Source organism: Dufourea novaeangliae, unplaced genomic scaffold, assembly GCF_001272555.1.
Source record: "Dufourea novaeangliae isolate 0120121106 unplaced genomic scaffold, ASM127255v1 scaffold447, whole genome shotgun sequence".
Classification (NCBI taxonomy): Eukaryota; Metazoa; Arthropoda; class Insecta; order Hymenoptera; family Halictidae; genus Dufourea; species Dufourea novaeangliae.
Window position 1 is genome coordinate 57,186 of NW_015374316.1, and position 22,195 is coordinate 79,380.

Genomic DNA, 22,195 nt, shown 5'->3' on the forward strand with positions numbered 1-22,195 from the left:
CACGCAAGACCAAGAGAGGAGAAGAGTGCGAAAAAGGCAGTTCTTAGGGGATTAAGTCTATCCCTAGAGCTGTGTACTTTTGGAGCGAGTTCGTACGGTGGATCAGGGTACCTCGATACGATCTCGTTGGTAATTTCCTTGGACGTTTTTTTTTTTACAACTCTTTCTCTTGCACAATGACAATTCAAGATCGTATTGCTCGGCGAAACGCTACCAGAAAATAAATATAGTTTCGTTGATCGCGAACACGTCAACGGTACGTCCCACGATATTCCAAGTTCCCGTTGGAATTCAGGTTAGACGATAATGGAGGCGGAGGAGGAGGGCAAAGGATTCACGAAGAAGAACGTTGGCTGTTGCGGAGCCGAGAGGTCATTGTCTCGGTTTGGACCTTGGTCATGAATAACGACGAGACCCAGGTCTGGTTCGGTATCATCAAAGCATTTGGCGCTTCAATATCTGACTTTCTAACTTTCTAACGTTCCATTAGGAATCACGGTCATTGGCCTCGGAAACATTAGGCGTCCTTGGTCCATGGTTCAAAAAACTGGTCAAGTTCGAGCAGCGGCCTCGATACGTTTATGACTTGAACGCGCATTAGAACCGGAATAGAACGGGCCCAGTCTACGTAAGTTGGCAAAAGGCGGCCAAGATCAACGAAAGGACGAGTGTTCACGATAGACGGACAACAGGGACCAGACGGTTTAATTTCCTGCTTCCTGGTTCCGAGTACCATCGATGAGAAATGTCCCTGATCGCGACGAGGAATCCACTTCGTTGCATCGAAATTCTACGCAGCGAGCTTCGCGATGTTTTTTAAGACTTCTCACACGGCCTGCGAATACTTTTTTGCTGCAAAAAATAATTGTTTTTAACGATGTGGGAAATATTTTTCGGATTTGCCTGGAACCGGTTATCGACGTTCGATTACTGGATCTCGGTCGTACGGTTTCAGATTTCTTCTCTTGCGCAATTTTCTGCCCGCAATGGTGGCGAACATTTCGATCGAGAAACGTTGCCTTCGAAGGCTAGACAAAGGATCGACGGATTTAGAGGCGAGTGCGTCGAAGTGTGCACCATCTGGTCCGTGGCTGGAGTCTGCAGTTTAATGCGAGTCCCGGTCAAACTCTCCCTGGCAAGGAGCAATTAGCACCGAAACATCCTCGTGCATCGCGTAAATTCGTTTTTAATCGGCGTCCCGGGATTGACCGCACAACGATTTTATTTCGCGCGCTCGCGACACGATAGGTCGGCCTTTGAAACGTCGAGATGAATAATTACGTTCTCACAATAATGGTAATGGGAACAACCTGGCCCGCTATTTCCGTCCGTTTGTTTACCTCTTTATTTCTGACTACAAACCGGTCGCCCGCGGACGTTTCTTCGCGCTTTTTAAAATTCAAAGCCAAACCCCTGGCCTCTCGGGTCTTTTGTTCCTCTCCGCGTTATCTAGTTGCTTTTTCGGTGTGCTCAGCCTCGATTCTTATTCGTTTCGGAAATTTATGGGGACACGGGAATCGAGCTTGATCTCGAACGAACATACGCTTATACGATCGTCACAAATCAGATTCGCCTTGATTAATTGAGCGAAACGTGTGTGACCCACGAACGAATTTCAGATATTCCGAGGCAGCTCTTCATCGTCTGGGTGAGAAGGAACACAGCCGGTGTAGGGGGAATCGCTCTTGAATGCGCGGAAAGAATAGGTCCTTCATATTTCACGCGTCACGAAGATGGAACGCGGGTGACTGGGAACCAATACCGAGGGTGAGGGAAAAATAGAAGAATCCGCTGACAGAATGGACACCGATTTCTAAAGCGGTCCAACATTTTTCCTATATTTCCCGGAAAGGAAAAACGTCGAGGATAACGTCGAATTATAATATGTGCAAAGTACAGCCGGGAATTTCCCGTGCACGGTTCGAAGAGCCACGGAAACGAGAGAGAGAATAAAAGGGAACGTTGGAACGTGGGCTTGGCTATTTCGTTTGATATTCCTACGACCGAGAGAATCCAGTTGGCATTTAAAGTTTACCATCGCGAGGCCACATTTGCAGCCGCTTAGGCTTTGCTTAGACACTTATGTAATATTCAGAAACCGGTGTGCGAGACCGAACGTTACGGCAGTTGCGCAACCAAGCCGGAATAATAAGGATCCTTGATCGTTCTAACGAGCCTAGGCCCCGAGCGCGACCGTCTGCGACCCTGCCATTAGAAAGCAAAAGTTAAGGCTACCGACTCATTCTAGTCAATCAAGATTATTTCCTCCCGAGACGGCCTTGATTCTGTTTTCTGCCGGTCTATTACCGCGAACCACACTAGCGAAACGAACGTGCCTGCAATATCTCCTTTTGCCGACGACTACACGGAAAACGAAGCATTTCGGAGAAGTACCGCGTGGAATTTTGGCTGCTATATCGGTTTGGAAATATTAGCAGGATAGCCAGGCTTTTAGCAAATAGCTAATCAGATTAATGCGGCCGACTTTGACGACGCGATAGGATTGGCTGCCCACCATGCCCCACCCTGGTGGTGTTTCAACGACAGGTCAATTATTTAATTGGCGGTGACGCGCTCGTGATTCCGATTAGAAATTACGACCAAACAAGTCTCTCGGCTTACGCCGTTGCTCACCTTCCATGCCACCAAAGTCCGTCAAGATTTCATCGTCTGGAAACGTTAACGATATCGGTAAAAAAGGCACCATACATCGCCTTAGTACGAACTAATCTTCTCCGCCTGGTAACAAAAACTCAGACATTCTAGCGTCTGTCGTACGATGGCTGAACGCTTTCATCGTCTCTCGCGTTACGTCTTCCCTGACCATTTGAATAATTCGCAAATCGTTGTCCTTGGACAATGATATCTTCGACCGTCCAGGAACGAACGATTGTCTTCGGTTGAATAGATTCTCGTATATTCGTGAAACTCAAGATTCGCGGAACCTTGACGGTTGAAAAAAATCTTCCGTCTAATTGCAAGTGTCCTCCAAAGTCGCTTGACCGTCTGCAACCTCTAACGGCATAGACGAGAGAGGGAAAAAAACCTAGTCGTTAAATAAAGATCGTTATCCTTGAACGTCTAGCGAGTCGGTGCTGGAAGGGAGCGACAACTCTCGACGAGCCTGCTAATGCGATCGCGATAGACGCGATCTTCGAGCCACCTTGGGTGTCTCCGACCACACATCCACCCACGTAGCTTCTAGAATCGTTTATTCTTCCGTCTGTTTCGTCCGCGAGTCAACCGACACTTTTCTGCAAAAAACAAGGGAAACAATCTTCTCGGTTTCTTCGCGAGCGAAAATATTTATGTCTCTCAACGTTTCTGTTTCCGTTCGTTTTCTACATTCCAAGACGGGTAGTCCTCTTTAGAATCGTGTTCGAGGTAGCAAAATATTTGCTGAAATTCTGATGACGCGGTGATGCAGGGGCCGCAGCAGCAAACAACGTTAGGAGAAATTCGAAAGTAGAATGATGCATCGGAAGGCAGACGATCATGGTCAGCCGGTCCGTAAGCAGCTATAAGCAGCGAACCAGTCTTTTTGTAGGCGTAACGTAAACAGTTCGCAGACTAAGCAATCGAACCGCACCAACAGTAGCAGCGTCTAATCTTGCGGTTACTCGCGCCGCGACCTCGTCTGTACTCTCTCGTGAACCCATCGTCTATGTTATTTCAAAGGAACTCTATCGCAACGCCGTTTCCGCTAATGACGGAAACGCGTTTCGTGGCCTCGAACGCGCAGATAAGACGGACGAGAATAAATTAGCGAATAACTATAACCGAGTCGACTGCGTCGTTTCCCCTGCTCGATCGTTCCGTCGAAACGTCTAACTTTAGCGTCCAAGTGCATATGCGTCACGGTCAGCCGTGACTCAATCTATTTTTCCCTGGTTTCAATTGACTCATTGTTTGGGACAGACTGCATGAAACGCGCGAGAAATTAAGCCACTTAAGGCGCGGCGATCGGTCGGAAACCAGGCCACCCGAATTTACGATCCTCGAGAAATCACGCGTCTCAGCTAAAAAAATTTGATGCTCCTCGATTGGTATGTGGGACGCGTACAAAATAGAAGTTTCGCGACAAGAAATCGTGGTCGTTGAAATTATATTTAATATCGTATGAGCACGCAATATCTGGGCAGCGCGAGAAAAAAAGAAAAGAATGAAAGAGTCACGCAAACGGTTTGAGGAACAAGGAAATCCTGAAATGGTGTGCAAAAGCGTGTTAGCACACTTGCATACCAGCTAAACTCGCCTGATCAGATACCGGGAAATTCCGCTTAATCCACTTTGACCAAAACAGCCGAAACTTTCCTATCGCGTGGGTTACCAAATCGAAACTTCAATAGAGGTATCTGCACCGTAAACAGTTTATTGATTTCGCGGACACGGTGATAAATTACGGAACCACGACGGCGGCCGGTATGAAAGCACATTAACAACGATTGTCGGCCCTGAAAAGTCCGCGGTGTTCAAGCCTGACTGGGTGCATATTTTTAAAACGACCGGCTACTGGCGTAAACGTCATTAGATCGCGTCACGATCTATGACTCAATTTCTCTTTCGAGGCCCGCTTGACTCAGGCTCGGGTCTGGCTTTGCTAGGCACAACCTTCGCAGTGTCACTAACCTATGTTACCGTGTAAACGGCCATGCAGACACGTCTAACGCGTTCCCGTCCACTGGAAGAGGAACGCTTCGGGCGCGTTAATTCGTAATGTATTCCAAACACACGGGCAGCCAGACTTCCGTTTGATATTTCGTATCCTTGAACTAGCATCGGGCAACCTTCAGACGCGTCTGCGTACCCAGAGATCACTTGTCCTATGAATAGATCCCTGCGTTCCGAGGGAATCGTTGGGGCTGGAACGTAGAACGAAAATATTTGATGTGGGTACTGCTGTTCTAAATCGAGACAGCGATAACTTTGTAGCAATTGAACGTTTGCTCTTGGAATTATTCAGACCGAAATATTCGCAATATCGCGGCGATTGTATCTAGTTATTGCTGGAAACATTCCAGCGTGACTATGAAACTTGATCGGTGTTAATACTAAAAAAGAATTGTAAATGAATAACTTTTGGCTAACGTATGCTCGTGGTTGAATTGTAATTTTTGTCCAGCGTCGTGCGCCGACAGTTTCACAGTCGAGCCGACTGCGAATTATTTGCAACGGACGGTAGCCGGGGTCTGTGACCAGCGGTCAATGACGAGGATTAGACTCAAGGCCGAATTAGAGCGACTGTGTAGTCCGTCTCTGCTTGACGTGTGTTTCGTCGAAAACTCGAGACTATCCGGCCGACGTTGCAACCGTCTGTTACACCGAACACTCTCGAAGGAAATCTATTTCTGCGGTCTTTGGCGTACGATTTCTTTCGTTTACTCGCGACCTTCCCCGGTGAATTCGAAGCCAGCGGTCGTGACCAGTCACCGTGAGTGGCGATCGATGGATCGATCGCACGAGCTGTTGCGTAACGCGAAACCGCAGGATTTCTGAATACACGAATGCACGCTGTTTACAGCCTACGCGATCGTGTTTACCGCGTGAATTCATTCACCCGTTCGAATGCCTCCGGTGTTCGACTATTTTCATTCTTCGAATCGGCGCACTGTTGAACGTCGCGCTCCCGTACACTCGTGAAATACCCTGGGTGGTCTGCGGAGAGACAGAGAGCGAGAGAGAAAGAGAAGCATTAAAAGAAATCACGACGACGCGAAGTGCAGCGTTTCGAACGGTTCGATTCCCTGGAATCCGGTCGGCCAGAAACGCCGGGGGACCTCGAATCCTGGAAACGCGGCAATGCATTTTTTCTCGTCTAAGAGGACGAAGAAAGAGACGAAGAAGAACAAAAAGACGAGGTTACCCGCGTGATTTCCGGCTCTCTGTCGTCGTTCCCCCAATTTCTCCGTTGGGAAAAAAATCGCAGAGTCTTGAGGCGGCGAGAGATCGCGTGGTCTTCTCCGAGCTGACGCGGAGTCGACGATTCGCGCCAAAGGTGAAAGGCCCGGTATATGGGACACCGGCTGGGCCAGAACTCGTCTACGTGGTATCCTTTTCTTGACGATACGTCCGCAGGACGCGGTGGAAGGGGCGGATAGGCGGCACGAGGAGGCCCGGGGAACGATCTTAGCCGAACCTTTTATGGGGAAGGCGAACGACCACCGAGAAATCGCTTGACTATGTTCCTTTTTTCGACTTGGCCGTTCGAGTGCTCTAACGAATGATGGGATGGGACCGATCATCACGAGGCCACGGATCCTCCTGATGTCCTCGATTCCCTTCGACATGGCCCCACGAACAACGTTTCAGCATGTTTCCGGTTACGCCCGGCCCGTTCGCGGACTACTTCGTCTAAATTCTAGTCGGATTGAAATACAAAAGTTGTAGTTGGATGTCTTACGACGGGCTCCTCTCAGCTAGGCTTAATGCCACTGTAAATTCCGAATTTCTTGAACGGTCGAGAGGTAATTTGCATCCCACGCTGCTTAGTGAAACGGCTCTTATGTATTTCCAGTTTAATAAGTCCACGAAGCGGGGAAAATTTCAGAGCTCATCGTCGATGCATCTCCAGCGAGTTAATATTATCCTCTTACTTTAAGTACAAGCTTCTGCTGAAATGGGTGTGTAAATGTTGACGTCATGTATCAAAGGAGATTCTCTTCTATTCTTCGAGAGATTAGCAAGAATTCCGATCGATCTAATTCCCAACAGCCTCTTTGGGAGTCAGCTCGATCGCTTCCTCGTTCAGACGGTACCCGACTCGAGCGGATTCACTGAGAATCGTCGACTAGTTGTCTCGAACGCGAACGGTTTCATCATCATCCATGCAAAAAAAGATTCTCGATGATGCCAGGACATCGTTACTAAGCCGTCGCTACGCCGGTGTGTGAGCGATCTAACAGAAAAGGAACGGAGAAACGCAACCGTAGGAGCAATGCCCCTTGGGTCAGGGTCAGTACCCTTTGGCACAAGCCACTCGAACCACAGCCACGCACATACACGCACGCGGGACTTGCTCGCTCGCTCGCTCGCTCGTTCGCGCGACTGCACACGCACACCTGCGGGCCCCCAGTTTTCGGCGCCGATAGCCGAAAACGCCCGAAAGGATGCGTTAGAAGCCGCCATCTTCTTCAGCGGACTCCACCGTGCCAGTCACGAATAGAGGCTTCACTCTGTCGTGTCTAACACAGTTATCGAACTAGAGACCAAGGGCAGGGAATTTTAGGCTCACCTTTTATCCCTTCTTCCATATGATTCCTGTTCCCATTTGGGATATGAATTTTAAGAGAAATTCGCGCGTTCCTCCGGACGATAATAACCGGCCCCTCGAAGAGCAAAATCGTGACCAGCCGTTCCACTTAGGGACGGACGAGTGGTTCCGCGTGATCTTGTTATGCAAAGAAGTACCTAGGCGACGTTTCTACTTCGACCAGCTGTAGGCCCGACGCGATTTGAAATTGTAATCGTAACGCTGCCGGTTCGTATTACCGTTTCCAACGACCAGCTCTCTCTCTCTCTCTCTCTCTCTCTCTCTCTCTCTCTCTCTGTCTTTCGGTCCCTTTGACATTCTTCTCGGTTCTATTCGTGATTCAGAGATCGGCTAGACCAAGCAGGTACATCTGAATAGACTAGGACAACCTTGACCAACCGGTCTAGGAATCTATGTCTAGACTACGTCTAGCCAAGCGGAGCGTGACTAACGACTATCGCTCTTTCTATCGTTCTTCTCGAGGTCGCGTCTAGAACTTCCGATCCCAGTGAAGGCACTTGCTATTCGCTCGAATCCGCTCGACCGGTTGTACCGTCCGGGTTTCAGGTGGACAGACAACGACGAACGGAAGCGAATGAGTCAATTAATGTTGCGGTTCGCAAGCACATGTAAATCTTCGTTGTTTAATTATCGCATTATACGATGCTCGCGAATGGGTCGTGGCACTGTAACGAAAATTTCGGCGTACCCAACCACTCGACGCCAGGCGTAATAAGAACCGCCCCATGGACGAAGCACACACGGATCGATGTCGAGCATGCGTTTATCGTTTTCCAGCGTAGCTCTCGCCCGATTGTCCGAGGTCTCGTTTGCGTTCCCAATTAATTATTATCAGACCGACAATTACGGCATCGCGCGACCTGCAATTTAATACAGCTCGGCACCTATTACATAATTACAATTTAAATCTAATTCCCTGGCACCGTTTGGGTTCCCATTGTATCCACGCTTGCTAATCGATAACTGTTCGCCGGTAATGAAAGCAGAGACGAAGGATACGTATCTTTCCACGCGAAAGAACATTTGTACCTTTCTATTCAATCATGGAACGCATTATTTAGAACCGATAACTATTTCACCGCGATTAAAACGAAAACTATGGGTCGCCGATGGACGAACTCTTACCGTACGAAATGAAACATATAATCAGGTTTAATCGTATTAAGCCAGGACCCGATGAACGGTGGCAATTAAGATGGTACGTGCCCCGTTCGGTGCTGTTCGAAGAGGAATCAGGTTCCTCGAACTCGCGACTACTCCCGCGGGCAAGGGTCGTCCTCGTAACGTCGTATCATCGATACGCGTGTCGATGAAATTGTAGCGAGAATTTCGCGAGTAAATTGCAGAGTAATCCGGCTACTTTCTTGCCGAAGGAGGTTTCATCGTAAATTGCCGCTCGATTCGGCTGAGTTCGATTCGGCTTATAGGCGCTAACTTTCTTACGCTAACTGCGTGCACGTCGGCCGACAGATGGCCCGATTCCACCGTGGTAATTAGGGTGGTAGCGATTTCTCATAATGACGGATCCCCTTCCGATCGTTACGAAATCCCGTCGATTCAGCTTGGGTCAGGGGATCGTAATCGAATTTCTGTAGCTGCGATCTGCCTCCCCCCTCTCGAAGACGCTTAGCCGCCGTGAGAAAGTAAATAGTCTGATAATTTAGCTCCTGTGGTATCCTGTTTAGCACCTAACAACGAAGACATGTATAGCCATTCTGGCGACCTCGAACAGAGCCAGTTGATTTCCGTACCAACACAAGCTTAATGATTGTCTTCGCAAGGGGGCGACAACCCTCTGACCTCCTTGCAAACGGGTTAAAACGGTGTTCCCATTTAATACTGCTTCGACTACCATCTTCCAGCGGACTCGATCCACCAATTATTTAAATGAAAGAACCTCTTTTCACCGAGAAATAGTTCCCGTCGAGCGTCGTCTCGTATTAAACTCGTGGAATTTCTTCGATCGACCGGCTGTATCGAAGTCTCAGGAACGTTCCGTGTACCGCGTATCGATATATACACGTTCCACGGAAATTCTAGCGAAGAGTGATAAACGGAACAGATAAGAATTCCGTGGTATGTGGGGCGAGGTGGAACGCGCGCGTTTCCTGTGTGCGAAGAGGTACATTAGTTACTGGCGTATTCCGGTTGAATCGGCGATTCGTTAGTTCTCGAAGGAGCTCGATCGGTTGCCAGAAACTGCTGAATTCTGGACCATGCATTAGGATTAGACTCGTTAGTCAGTACTAGGCCTTCGTGAGCGTCCTAATCGGAATAAAGGAGAGTCGTTAAGAGCGGACCAGAGAGGCCGGAAATTATTTCCCTCTCGATGTCGCCCCTTTAACGAACGCTCGAGAAAACGTGCCCCGCGCTCGATACCCAGCCTCCTCGTTCACCCTTTCTAAATCGGTGAGACGATCGTCGGCAGGCAGAGGAGGCAATGAACCAATCAAGCCTTCGATCGCGGAGAGGGTTGAGAACGGGGTCGCGCAACCCTCCTTGGTGCGACGCCCGCGAGGACCATCGGCCTCGAGATAAAAGCGATTTTTCCGTGTTTGTTGGGACGCAGGATGTGCAATTTCCGAGGATATGTATCTGTCTACAAAGAAACACAGCTCTAATACGTGAAATCTTTTTCGTACCAAGGAGTTTCATCCTCAAGTGGGAACAGCGATTTCTGATTTGAAAATAGAGGCTTCCCCACGTCTTTTGATATGCACAGAGAAAACTAGAGACCAGAGATGTCGGCGACTCCGTAGCTGAAAATCTACGGGAAAACGGGAGACGTCCCGTCGTCGGAAGCCCATGTCAAGGTGTTCTTAAAGGGAATATAAATGCTTCTCCGTACCGCTTCGAATCTTCTCTTTCTACCGGGGGCTGAGCTGGTTTAAATTTTCAGGACATTCGCCGGAGTGCTCGTTGAATCTGGCAAACAGACCGATAAAAATTGCTACCAGAGAAAGCTTGCCGATATATACGGGTAATATAATGGTAAGGAAAGCGTGTCTATTCTTTGCGAAAAGATTAGACGGAGATAAGCCACTCCTCGTTCGGCTCGATAAAACGATCAACGGTTTCGCGAGTCGAAGTCGTATTGCATGTCCTCTGATATTACATTCTTCGACTGTCTCGTTCTTATCGGACGTCGTACTTTGCCACGTCACCCGTCGCCCACTATCCAGCGTTGCTGTCGAACTAGAAGGTGTCAACGTGTCGAACGTGGAATTGAATGCAAAAAAAAAGAAAGAGCAGACCGCAAGGTTTCCCGCGGTTGGTACGGTTTTCCGGTTGATTTGCGCGCGGCTACGCGAGAACGGAAATGATGAATTTCTGCTCGGAGGGTTGCCCGAAGGAGAGGAACTTGGAAGCGCGCGCTAGTTCCGTTTCGCTGTCAATTTCCTGGACAGATAACTCTCCCCTTCCGTTATTCGGCATCTCCTCCGGGAATCGTGGCTACCAGATGCTGCGCGCGCGCGCGTATCCGTCAACGATATTACAAACGTTTCCTAGGCTTTTCGAGGCCGATTCGAGATCTCGTACACGTTGACCCAGTTTTCTGTTTCGTAACGAGGCGAAAAGTTTCCCGGCGGAATAACCAAAGGGAATCGAAGTTCGCGCGATTTCACGCCGGAAACACAGCCTGTCGCGGTACGTTTATTCAAAGGCGTCGTCCCGTTACGAAATTTTCCCCTTAAATTCGTGTGTATCTCCGACGAATTAGTTGGCCGCTATCCACCGAAACGTCAAATGAGCCTCCGTAAATTCCCAGATTAAGGTGCTTTAATCGCAACGAACGCTCGTGGAAGAAGTCGGAGCCCCGCAACTTCGTAACTCCTTCTGCCCACGAGAATTACGTGTTCGCTTGAAATCACGGATTCTTACGACCGGTTATCTCTCTCTCTCTCCCTCCCTCTCTCTTTCAGAAACAGCTGGATACGTTTCACGCTCGAGCGAGCGAGTACCCATCCTTGATGTTCCTTCGCTAATGTTGCTGTTGCGATAGAGATTGATTAATGACACCGAGAGAAACGATTTCGAACGGACACTCGATCAGCATTTCTTTTGATTCTAGCTGGTGAACGGCCTCGACGGGTCCAGGTACATCTGCGAGACCGAAGTGATGGAGGAAGTGAACGTGGCGAACGCTGCCCCGGTCGAATACACTCCTCCGCCAACGAATCACACGAACAAAAATTCGAATGGGAACATCATCACCCTCACCCTCAAGAACAACCATCTTATCGTGGAGACTGAAGAAAGAGCGGTGAGTATATCGGGGAATGATCGAAGAGAATATTCAATCTATATGTTGATCGTATTCGTGAATACATAATATGGATTTATTAGAACGGGCGTGAACTATTTCGAGGTGGATGAACTATCGGGGGTGGGACGGGATGAGACGATTTTGTTACCGGACAAAAGGACTTCTCCCACGGATCCAATTAAATGAAATTCGTCGATAATTGGAAGCCCCGGTTCATTAGCGATTCGCGAGATAGGGAAGAAGCGAAAGAGACGACGGGGGCATTTCGTGATCAGAGTAATAACTGAAACGTCGGTTAGTCCGCTTGGAAGATAAAGTTTTGCTGTAGCGAGGGTCCAAAAGAGCCGTTAATTAGGTTCGACCAAGAGGGAGAGAGAGAAGTAAAAGGGAACGGACACGATGCCGGATAAAAGTTCGTACCCGGGCCACAGAGATGAACCTTTGTATCTCTTTCTCCTGAAAGAGGGAGGTTCGTCGCCCAGTGTCGGAAAATCGATCGTAACGGACAACGGCAACGTTTCCGTTTTAGGCAGAGGGGGCGTAAACTTTCACGGTGGTTTAATTGTCAGCTGAAACGAGAGCCTGCTCCCTGAGCGGAATTTAACAAACGTCGATCGCTCGTTTCGTGCTGGAATTCTCGAGCCTCCGCGACGTCCAGCGCGAACAAAAGTGTTCGGTTGTCACCGTTGCAACGAGGGTGGTCGGTATAATCGGCACGGTAGGTACAATAAGGGCGCAACAGGTGTGGAAAGGTCGTCGAATCGACAAATCGGGTCGAGAAAAGGTGGACAGATTGCGACTAATTAACTGACGCACACCGGATCCGTTTCTATCCAGATTCACACTTATTTCGATAAGAGTGGTTATTGTGGGGATCGTGTTCACGCGAGCTAGACGCACCGTCACTGTTGCTTTCACGCGATACGGTCCGTTTCTATGGTTTTTTCTCGAGGAATTTTCCGTGAAAACTGTCGACACTGTAGCAGCTAGGCGAACATCGCGCCGGATTAATATCTCTCTTTTGTCCGTACGAGATTCACGCAGCTGGGTCGGCCACTGGTTCCCCCTTTGACAGGGATAACAGGTTCTCAATTATCGGGACTGTACGGCCCTGTAAGGTCGAAGGTTACCAGGCAATTTCGCCTCCGCCTATCGTCCTACTTACCAGCCGTGGCTTATCCGTGGAAACTCATCTTGCCGGGGATTCTCGAAATCCATTGGCTTACCAGTTCTTTTCCTCGATTCTTCCTCTACGCCAGAATCTCGTGAAATTCCATTGAAACGAACGAGTCGTAATAACTATTCCAATTAATGTAGTTGAAAGCCTCGTTCCTTTTTATTTCGGATTGACGCGTGAACATATGGATAATGAAACGTACCCTAAATCCTCGGACACGATCGAACAACGGACGGCCGTGGATCCCCGATCTGTAGTATCACTAAATCCAAGGTAAGTCCGACGTGGCCGGAAAACGGGGAGCAAGTCCGTTAATCGACAGATAAACCGAACGAACTTGCCCGAGATGGGAGAGACTCGTACATAAGGAGCTGACTGCCCGTGCTTCCGCAATGATAAAACGCGATATGACCAGAAGAAAAGGAGGAGATTATCACAGGGGAAGCTTGTCGGGAGGTTATCGACGATAAACCGCGATCGCATCGCTTAATTTTCACCGTAGGAATGCTCGAGGAGAACGAGTTTTGGGGCTGACTTTGAAGTTTTAGTAGAAACAGCCCGTCTGTGATCAGACAACGTATAGAATCTTTGCTATTTTAGTTACTTTGGGGATACCAGCGATTCAGTCTGTACAAGGGGGTTACAGAAATTGATTCAGGACTATTATTTGGAGAAATTCACATGTAAGGTAGATAAACAAATTTACTATGACGTCTTTTCGCACGACAAGCTTCTCGGTCGCTTCTCTCTAGACGGAATGCAAAACCCGCGCATTACGCTTGTTTAAGAGGAGAACAGACGGAAAAGGACAAAGAACCGAGGAGGAGCCGATGGGGTGGATGCCCGGGATGCTTCGACGTAATACCTGGCTCGACGCCAAGTCGCGGTGTTCACCCTCGGTCGCGTGGAATACCCTCAGAATTCGAGAAATACTCACTCTATCGAGGCCACGAGTGCTTCTTTCGAATGAAGAGCGCTCGGTCGAAGGCCATTCAGTTCGGTGTTTCCCTCCCATCGGTGCGGTTGTTTCACCGTCGAGGCAAATGAAAGGAAGAAATTAACCCCTCACGGTTCAAGGGGTTTCCTTTGCCTTTCGAATATAATAACGCGAGTCAGGCACCACCGGTGATCGTAAAAAGGGACCGGTATGAAATAGCGAAGATTCACCGACGAAGTATTCCTCTTCTTCTTCTTTGAAATTCATGCCCGCGATCTAGGTCAATTCTTCCGGCGAGCTCTGCAAAAATTGTCCCGTAAAAGAAAACGCCCCGTTTCCCTGAGTCGCCCAAGAATTGCAAATGCATCCCCGGCGAGTCGGTAGAGTGCAACGGGGCTACGTTGTCGCGCTATTTCAGCTTTATTCGGCAAATTAACTTTCTTGTACATACTCACGTGTGTGTGTGTGTGTGTACACCTCGCCGAATGATTCCTCCGTCGTTGCATAGTTCACACGATAATGCAACGTTGCACGCTGCTTTCTCAAGCAACACGTTCGTCGTTTCAGCGTCGGTTTAACAAACTTCCCATGTAGCTGTAGAACGTTACTCTTGGACAGAAGTTATAAAAAATTCGGGTTATTTCAGGTTATTAACTATCAGTCGGTATAAATAGCCGTTAGAAGGGGGTACGGACCGAGCGCGTCATCCGTTTAGTAGAGCATCCGGGATCAGTAACGCGTGATCGGTAATCTCGTACCCTATTATGGATCGATTAATTTATTACGTGGAAGATTAAATTCTCGGCGAAGCGTTCCCCATCTGGTCTCGATAAGCAAACATATTTATCCGTGTAGCATCATGACATCGTCGACGATAGCTACCCGTATATATGCTTTTAATCTGCTGCGACCGGTATCGTTTCTTTCTTCCCTGTACTCCGCCTCTCCCCCACATTTGCATTTCAATTCTGTCGGTCCTTGTTCCATCCATTTTACGGAGAAACGGCGGACCCGGCGAAATTGGTCGGAAGACTGCGAAGTATAATTTTTAATAATGGTCAATGCTGAATACAAAGGCGTAACGGAAAACCAGAGTTGCGGGAAGTCGGAAATTCAGAGAGAAGCGAGTTACCCTCGAGTTCGCTGCGATTCCCAGTCACTCGGAAGCCGGAAGTTGGGGCCAAGTCCCTAAATTATGGCTGTTACCAGCGACTTGGCCTTTCGAAAATGGTCCCACCCGCTTGAAATTCCACCTTCCTACCAGAGATTTCCAGCTAGACTCCTAAAGTGGAACGAATGACTACGTTGTCAGATTTTCCTTTTCACCTGGCAGCCTTCTCTCGCACCTTTCCAAACAGCTCCCTCTATACGTGCCTTGTCCTACCCTTTATCTCGATCCAGCTGTACGCTTTTCCGTGTCCGTCGTCATAGAAAGATCTACGAAGCGTCTCCGGTGGCCGATTCGTTACCTACCGTGGATGGTTCGACTAGAAAAACTCGAATTCCGTACAGAGTCGGCACTTTTCGACGTCCCGTGAAAAACTGCAAAGCTCGCAGCAGCGATTATACGACGCCTCGGGGATACAGTTTTCTTGAGGAATCTAGAAATAGGAGCCACTTTGCTACCCCTTTTACCGTTACACCGTTCCTTTCTCGTTCCAAGAATGAGGACAAAGGTGCTATTCGTTCGACCGATTCCTTCTTTTTGCCGAACAACGTGCTGTGACTTCCCGCAAGTTTTTCGAACAAGAATACCAGTGAATCACGACGTGCATGCTTCGGAAACTAACGAGCGTACATCGAAGTTAATGTTATTTTCGTAAATAGAAACGACATCGTTCCAAACAACAACCCTCCTCGGTTTTGGAATCGTTTCGCATCCGGCTGCGTATCGTAACACCAGCTTCTCTTCAGACAATTTGTACTTTAGTAGGCCCCGCAAATCTGAAGCAACTGCTTTACTTTCCTTGTTTTGGTTGAAAAGTGGAATTCCAAGCTGACGCTCCCGATAACTCAAGCCGCGTGAACGACGTACCCGCAGAGAAACGTTTTGCACGTGAAGTCGGGGTCGCAGACGAAACAGAGATAAACGCGTCGGAATACGAAAGCTGGGGAACAATAGCGAGAACTAATTCTGTGGTTCGTTGAGTCGAGTAACTTCCATCGTGGTCGCGTTTGTACACCCTACGGCTGGTGGGTGGGTTGGCGAGGGTAAACTAGAAACATCGGCCAGGAAATCCATAGAGTGGAAATTAATTTCCTAGTTTCGATGTAGCGCTTTGTTCGGTATGAAACACGTTTGCTTTCATCAGTTGACGATGATGTTTGACAACCTGGCTCACGCTTCGGGATAGATGAACCGTGCTGATACACTTGTATTGATCCACCGTAAAATAGAGAATCGTCTCTTAAGATGTACGCTTTACGGAACAAAATCTTCCTAATGACACACACACAGTTTCCTCCGTCCGTACTTTAAACTCTTCATTCGGTATGTGCCGTTCAAAGTCGACTGAACGATGTTGATTAATGTCTCCGGTGGATTTTTTACAGTTCCCTCTGTAATAAACGTTTCTTTCGTCGAGCATAAAAGCGTATTCTCGGCGGCTGACGAGAGAACCACGGAAAGAAGTTAATGAACCTGACGGTTTTGTGTTTTAGGTGACGATGGAGGATAATAAAACTCGCAGGTATCAAGATAACGGGTGCTCGTTCGTGGTGGAGGTGCAGCCCAGCTATCAGAACGATGACACCGAGGCTAATAAAGGATCCTCCGACGACGTGACTGCGGGGGTCACCGACCAACAGGCGTTGGTACATAGAGAAGAAATCCCGGAGGATCGATCACCGGGTACAGAAACATTTTGACAAACTCTCCCGGCTTCCGCCGCCGCATTCTCGTCTGACGGACAAACCTATTAATTTAGCTGAAACCGTATCGTTACGCTGCAGGCTTCGAGAACACGAGACTGTTCGGAAGCACGAACACCGGACTGTCCCAGTCGGATCTCTCGATCTCCAGCCAGGGCTCGGTTAATCCGAGCTATCGTTATGGAAATCAAGTCGAGTACGATGCGGGCCATCTGGGTTATCCGATGTACGGGGGTAGTTACGAGTCCGATACGCTGTCCCGGAAACTGGAGGGAGGGTCCAAGTGGGTGGAATTCGATAAGTCGCCGGACACCGAGAAGACGTTGCTGAACGTGTCGAAAACGTCGAGCATGGAGAAGGACGCGGACGAGAGTGTGAGTAAATCACTGAGAATACAGATACCCTCCACAAATCCTGGTCTTGTCCAAACGCAATAGTATAATCGAGCTAAATTATTTCAGCCGTCAATGGTGGGAAAACAGAACAATCTGGACGCTTCGCAGGGATCAGGGGGATCGATGGATCAGCAGGATTCAACGGACGCGAGCCTTTCTACGGACACAGTCCGTTCGAATCCTAATCTTCAGGTGAACGGCGCCACCCCGAACAAGCTGGAGATCATGGAGCAGAAGGCCCTCAGCAACGACTTTGGTAAATCGGAGAACAAGCCCGTGATAACGGGGGCGTTGCTGAAGGACGATGTGCAGGAGGACACTTTCCAGGAGCAGCAACGGAAGCTCGGCAACGGGACCTTGACACCGGAGCACAAGGAGGAAAAGGCGAAGGATCAGAAACCGGAAGGCAGCACGTTTGTGCCGAGTCACAAGCGTAGCGGGAGTATCCCGCCGCGACTGATCGAAGAGACTTTGGAACTCGATCGGAAAAAAACGTTGGACATTTACAGTCAGATCAAGACCAGCACCAAGAGTATACTACCCGGGCTAAGCCCCAAGTTCGAGCTTCTTCAGAACGAAGTGAGTCCCATCGAGGAGAAGGAAAGTTAATGGAGATGGCTCATTTTCCCTTCGTGATCCGTCTCAGGTCCAAGCACGACATCGAACGATCGAAACGAGCATCGATTATTAGACGCACCCCCTCGAGGACTCCATCGGGAGAAAGTGACTCTCGAGGCGTCTAGATCCTCGCTTCGATAATTTTCTACGGGAACTTGAAAGTCCTTGGGGGCAATTGTTTATCCCTCGGAATATTCATACGGAGCCAAATCAAAATCCTGAATCAGGAGGTCCCGGTTTCGTGTTCAACGGAATCGGTTCTTACTCGACGAAACAGCCGTAACTCATTGTAGATATCCCATCGACGCCACAATCCACGGACGTGTTCCTTTTTCTCCTGGTAAACGTTCGTGGATATTACCACTTGCTGTGTGGAGCTCGCCAGAAACATTCACGGTATCAGGATCAAGGGAAACATCCAATTCCGACGGCCGACCTAGCGTTTCCGGTCACTCTTTCGCTCGAAGACCTCCGTGAAGAAACAGGATGGAGAGATAGCCGAGATTGCCCGCGACAAAACGATCGGGGGTGAAGAAAAATCAATGGATCGATTCCAGCAGCGAAAGGTAATACTGACCAGGATAAATTGGTGGTATCCAGGGGAGGGTGTTTTCGTAGCTCGGTGTTGGGTGAGGATTCAAAGCGCTCGGAATTGACAATATATCCTAATGACTATCCGCATTTCCCAACCCTTAACTCATCCCATTTCACAAGCTTCTCTCTCTCTCTCTCTCTCACACACACCCCTCTGCCCGTACCCTCCTTCGACCCTCTCTCTCCACCTCACTATTCCGAGGATTCGTGTGGCAGTCAACTCGGTTCGGCCGCTGAATTTACCAAAGCGAGGATATACGAACCGCGGAGAACAATCGGCGACTAACGAACTCAACGCGCCGCTGCGGATTCCGCGTCCGTGGTTCTGTGTGCGCAGCGACCGCAACCGCGCGCACTCGTATCGCGCGAAACACGATGCACACGGGGCCTCGATTGTTTGTCGAGAGGGACTGGAGTCAGGCACGCGTGTACCCTCTGTCCCGCGAGAAAAAGTCTGGGACTCGTTTGAAATTTAGAGAACTCGGGATAAGAGGGAAATTGCGGGGCTGGGTTGGATAACCGGAAGAGAACGGGCTAGAGAGTAGGGACGAAATCAACTAGCCGCTCGAGGATAATTCCCTCCGCCCTCGATCTCGCCAACCACCACACCTAATACGTACTTTTGTCACGGGGCTTTCTTTGTACAAGAAAACTGGAAGCATTGTAGGTTTGCCCAAAGAAAAAAAAAAAAAGAGTAGAAAGTGTGACCTTGAGATGCTGGATGATTTTGCTCTAACTAGATCGTGTAGGATGAGCTAAACGCTAGGTAAGACGAAGGCTAATTGTTTAGAATGTTGGTGGTGAGTAGTTGTTAATGCAACGCCGTCCTGGGGTCGCTAGTGACCTGCATGATTTGTATCCGGAATCTGAAGTGGAATGATCGATTTGTACGCAGACGACGAATATAGGATTCCTATGGATAAGTAACGGTATCCGAACAAAGGGGAAATCGTACCCCTATACTTCCTTTTTCTTCGACTCTTTTCTTGCGAATAGGATCTTCCCGAAGGAGAACCCATTTTCCCCTAAAGGTTTCTGAAAACGAGTCTTTACAGTTTAAGGATCGTTCGAAGGAGTCTTCAAGCGAATTTGTAATCCTTTTAGCGTGGACGGATGTGCATCGATACGTAGGTAATGTGCGTAACGAGAGATGATCGTGATACGATGCGGATATGTTTACCGAATTTTGTAAGTGGTTGTAGGGATCGTAAGCGAGTGATTTCCTTCGATTAATACAGTTTTACAAAACGAACCAGATTTACTAAGAATTTTCTATTGTCCGAGAGATTGTAGGTACGAATTAGCCGATAATTAAGCATCGTAATTGAAACGCTATTAAGTGTCCAGACCGATAGAACGTAAGATATCGGACCGATGCTCTCGAGATTCGGTCGATCGATGCGGTGGACCATCGTAAACCGTTGGTGGCATCCTCCGAATCTCGAGGGCCACGGTCGTTTAGCGGCTCGATCTAAGATTTAACTTCGAGATAATCAGAACCAGTAAACGATTTTAGGTATAACAGGTAATCCGTAAGACCATACGTGAAACGCGAGATTCGCGTCTCGAGGAAGTCGAACAGAGAGGCTTAAGATTAACGCTACCAAAGTGGATTCTAGTGCCAAAATAGTTCCTTAAGGTTTCTCGAGAGCAACTCGACGAACGTATGCCGAACGACTATACTCTTGATAATTACTTATTACTTGTACGTTTCGTGCAGATGCTGCGTTACCAATATTTCAGATTTTATACGCTTCCGTTGATTAGTGCGAACGTTTGTTGTTGATATGGTGCTATTGCGTGTGAATCCACGGGGGGCCGCGGAGACAGGATGTCCCTCCGCTCCTCGTTCGTCGCTCGTCATCGGCTCTGACGAGCCACGACCGATTCGGTGAGAATTCAACGTCCTTCCGATTGTATCCTGAAGAAAAACAACTCGGGTCGACAACGAGTATATTAGCAAGAGACGCGCAGTCTCCCATTTCGCGTGAAACCATTATCGAGACCGAGCCGACGAATGCGATCACCATAAACACACACACACACACATACATTCATCGAAAAGTATTTTCATCGACGTACGATGACAAATTGTAGCGCAATTTAGCGATTAAGTAGTCACACAGTAAGTAAGAATCTAGCTGTACACACACACATATACACATACACACACACACAAACAATCCCCCCGTACCGAATCAATTCATTTTCGACTCACGCGCGTTCCCCACGTTCAAGTCACGCTCCCGCTTTTACACCGCTAACGAAGTAAGTCTAGCTCCCAGGTTTAGCGATTCTCGTGTGGCTGTCAATAGATGGTATTAGAGGTCTAATTGTGGACAAGTATAAATTTTATATAAGACCTGAATGTCTCGCGTATTTCTAGAAATATTTCTCACCAAAGTAGCTGGTCGCGTAGGGGTCGATCGGTCGACCATATTAGGTCGTTCTCGCGTCGATTCAGGTTGCTCTAAAAGAATCTTTCTTTAAAATCGAGATCACTTTGAGAACAGAATTGTCCTGATCGATGTACCGAGAGAACGCTCTGTGATCGACGCGAGAACCGAATTACACTTAGTAAGGGGAAACCATTCTCTGTTCTTTGACGTAACGCTCTGGTATTCTATCGCATCGTGCATCACAAACTCGTAAGGACACATTAGAGATAATGACTCGTAGAGGCTCGTCGAGGTAAGACTCAATTAACGATTAAGGCAGACGCGGAGATCCCTCGAAGGGATCCCTGGCACACGACCGTTCCATATGATCAATTAAATTCGAATCGTAGTTATTAAGCGAACGAGACGGCAAGGAAAACAGACAGTTTAAACTTGGGCTTAGATGACGTCGAGCTTTCGTTCACACCGATTACGTTTTCTCTCTCTCTTGTTTTGGCTATGTTTCAGCGACACCCCTCCCCCTTCGTTCGTCCTTTCGCTCCTCCCATGCCTAGAAGATCCAAACGCATCACCATCCGAAAGTAACTTTGTCCATCGTGCTGGAATAGTTGTGTACACTCGCGCAGGTCTTTTTAGAAGGAATGTGTGGACATTCATTTTTCGCTAAGGTACCACGGTGTATATGTCAATTTATTTTGCAAAATAAACCATTGGACACGAGCTCTGTTGTACAGTCGTGAGTTCCCACGAGACTCTCAACTATCCACTTAAGTTTAGATTAACTGTGCTCTTTCTTTTTCTTTAGAAATATTTTCATTCCCGTTACGATCTATTTTTTTTATTGATTTGCACACGTTTCGTAAGAATTAACTACAGTGGATAAGTTCATGTCGGTAACGCGACTCGACCAATATGTCGGTCCTAGAGGGTGCGCACCCCTATAGAGTTGATGACCATCAACCAAGCAAGTCGAACCACCCTCTAACGCCCTCGGTAGGATACGCCATCTAGAAACGACGAGTCGAGGGTTGAAACCACACAGCTTCTCTGGTAAAATATTTCAGGAGGGTGAATGAAAGAGGGATGATGGAAATGCGAGGGTGGTGACGCCAACAGGCAGTTCGTGGAAACGCGAAATATCGCTGAATTATACATGCGCGTTTTTAATTCGGTAATCAATAGTAAAAACCGCTAATACATCCCCACCATTTTTCCGCTATTCCGGATTCGCCAATGCCCAACTACCCGGCAACCCTTTGCGATTTCGCGTGGGTGGAGCCGCTGTTTGGCGGCTCCCTATTTTCACGATCGACCCGTCGGATTTCGAACCCGGGATTTCTTTTTAGGTTTTTTCTCCGCCCCCCTCCCACTCCACCCACCCCTCGTGCGCGAAACGAGATAACGAACGAGACACGAATTATACAAAATTAACTTCGTTCCGGTAAAATGAATACCTGAAAAAAAGGAAATACACTTTGAGCAATGGGGTTGCCCGGCACGGCGTGTGAATTACGAGCACAAAGATCAGCGACGATATTATTTTATGATTTTTTCGTTTTCCTTTTGCAATCGACACCTTTTTTCTTTCGAAGTCTGTTCGCGTATATTGGATAACGTAACCAGACGACGGAACAATGGCGGTGTATCTACAGATGCGGATCTATGGT

General features: G+C 48.3%; 1 protein-coding gene across 1 annotated transcript in view; it reads left to right on the plus strand.

Moving 5' to 3' along the window:
- The window catches only part of LOC107192856, a 43,484-nt gene extending 25,919 nt beyond the window's left edge, over positions 1-17,565 (plus strand). The window contains exons 4-7 of the mRNA XM_015582198.1: positions 11,343-11,534; positions 16,313-16,502; positions 16,604-16,896; positions 16,984-17,565. Coding sequence (XP_015437684.1) covers positions 11,343-11,534; positions 16,313-16,502; positions 16,604-16,896; positions 16,984-17,526 — 1,218 coding nt within the window. The 3' untranslated portion in view covers positions 17,527-17,565. The remainder of the gene's footprint in view (positions 1-11,342; positions 11,535-16,312; positions 16,503-16,603; positions 16,897-16,983) is intronic.
- The last annotated feature ends 4,630 nt before the right edge of the window (positions 17,566-22,195 follow it).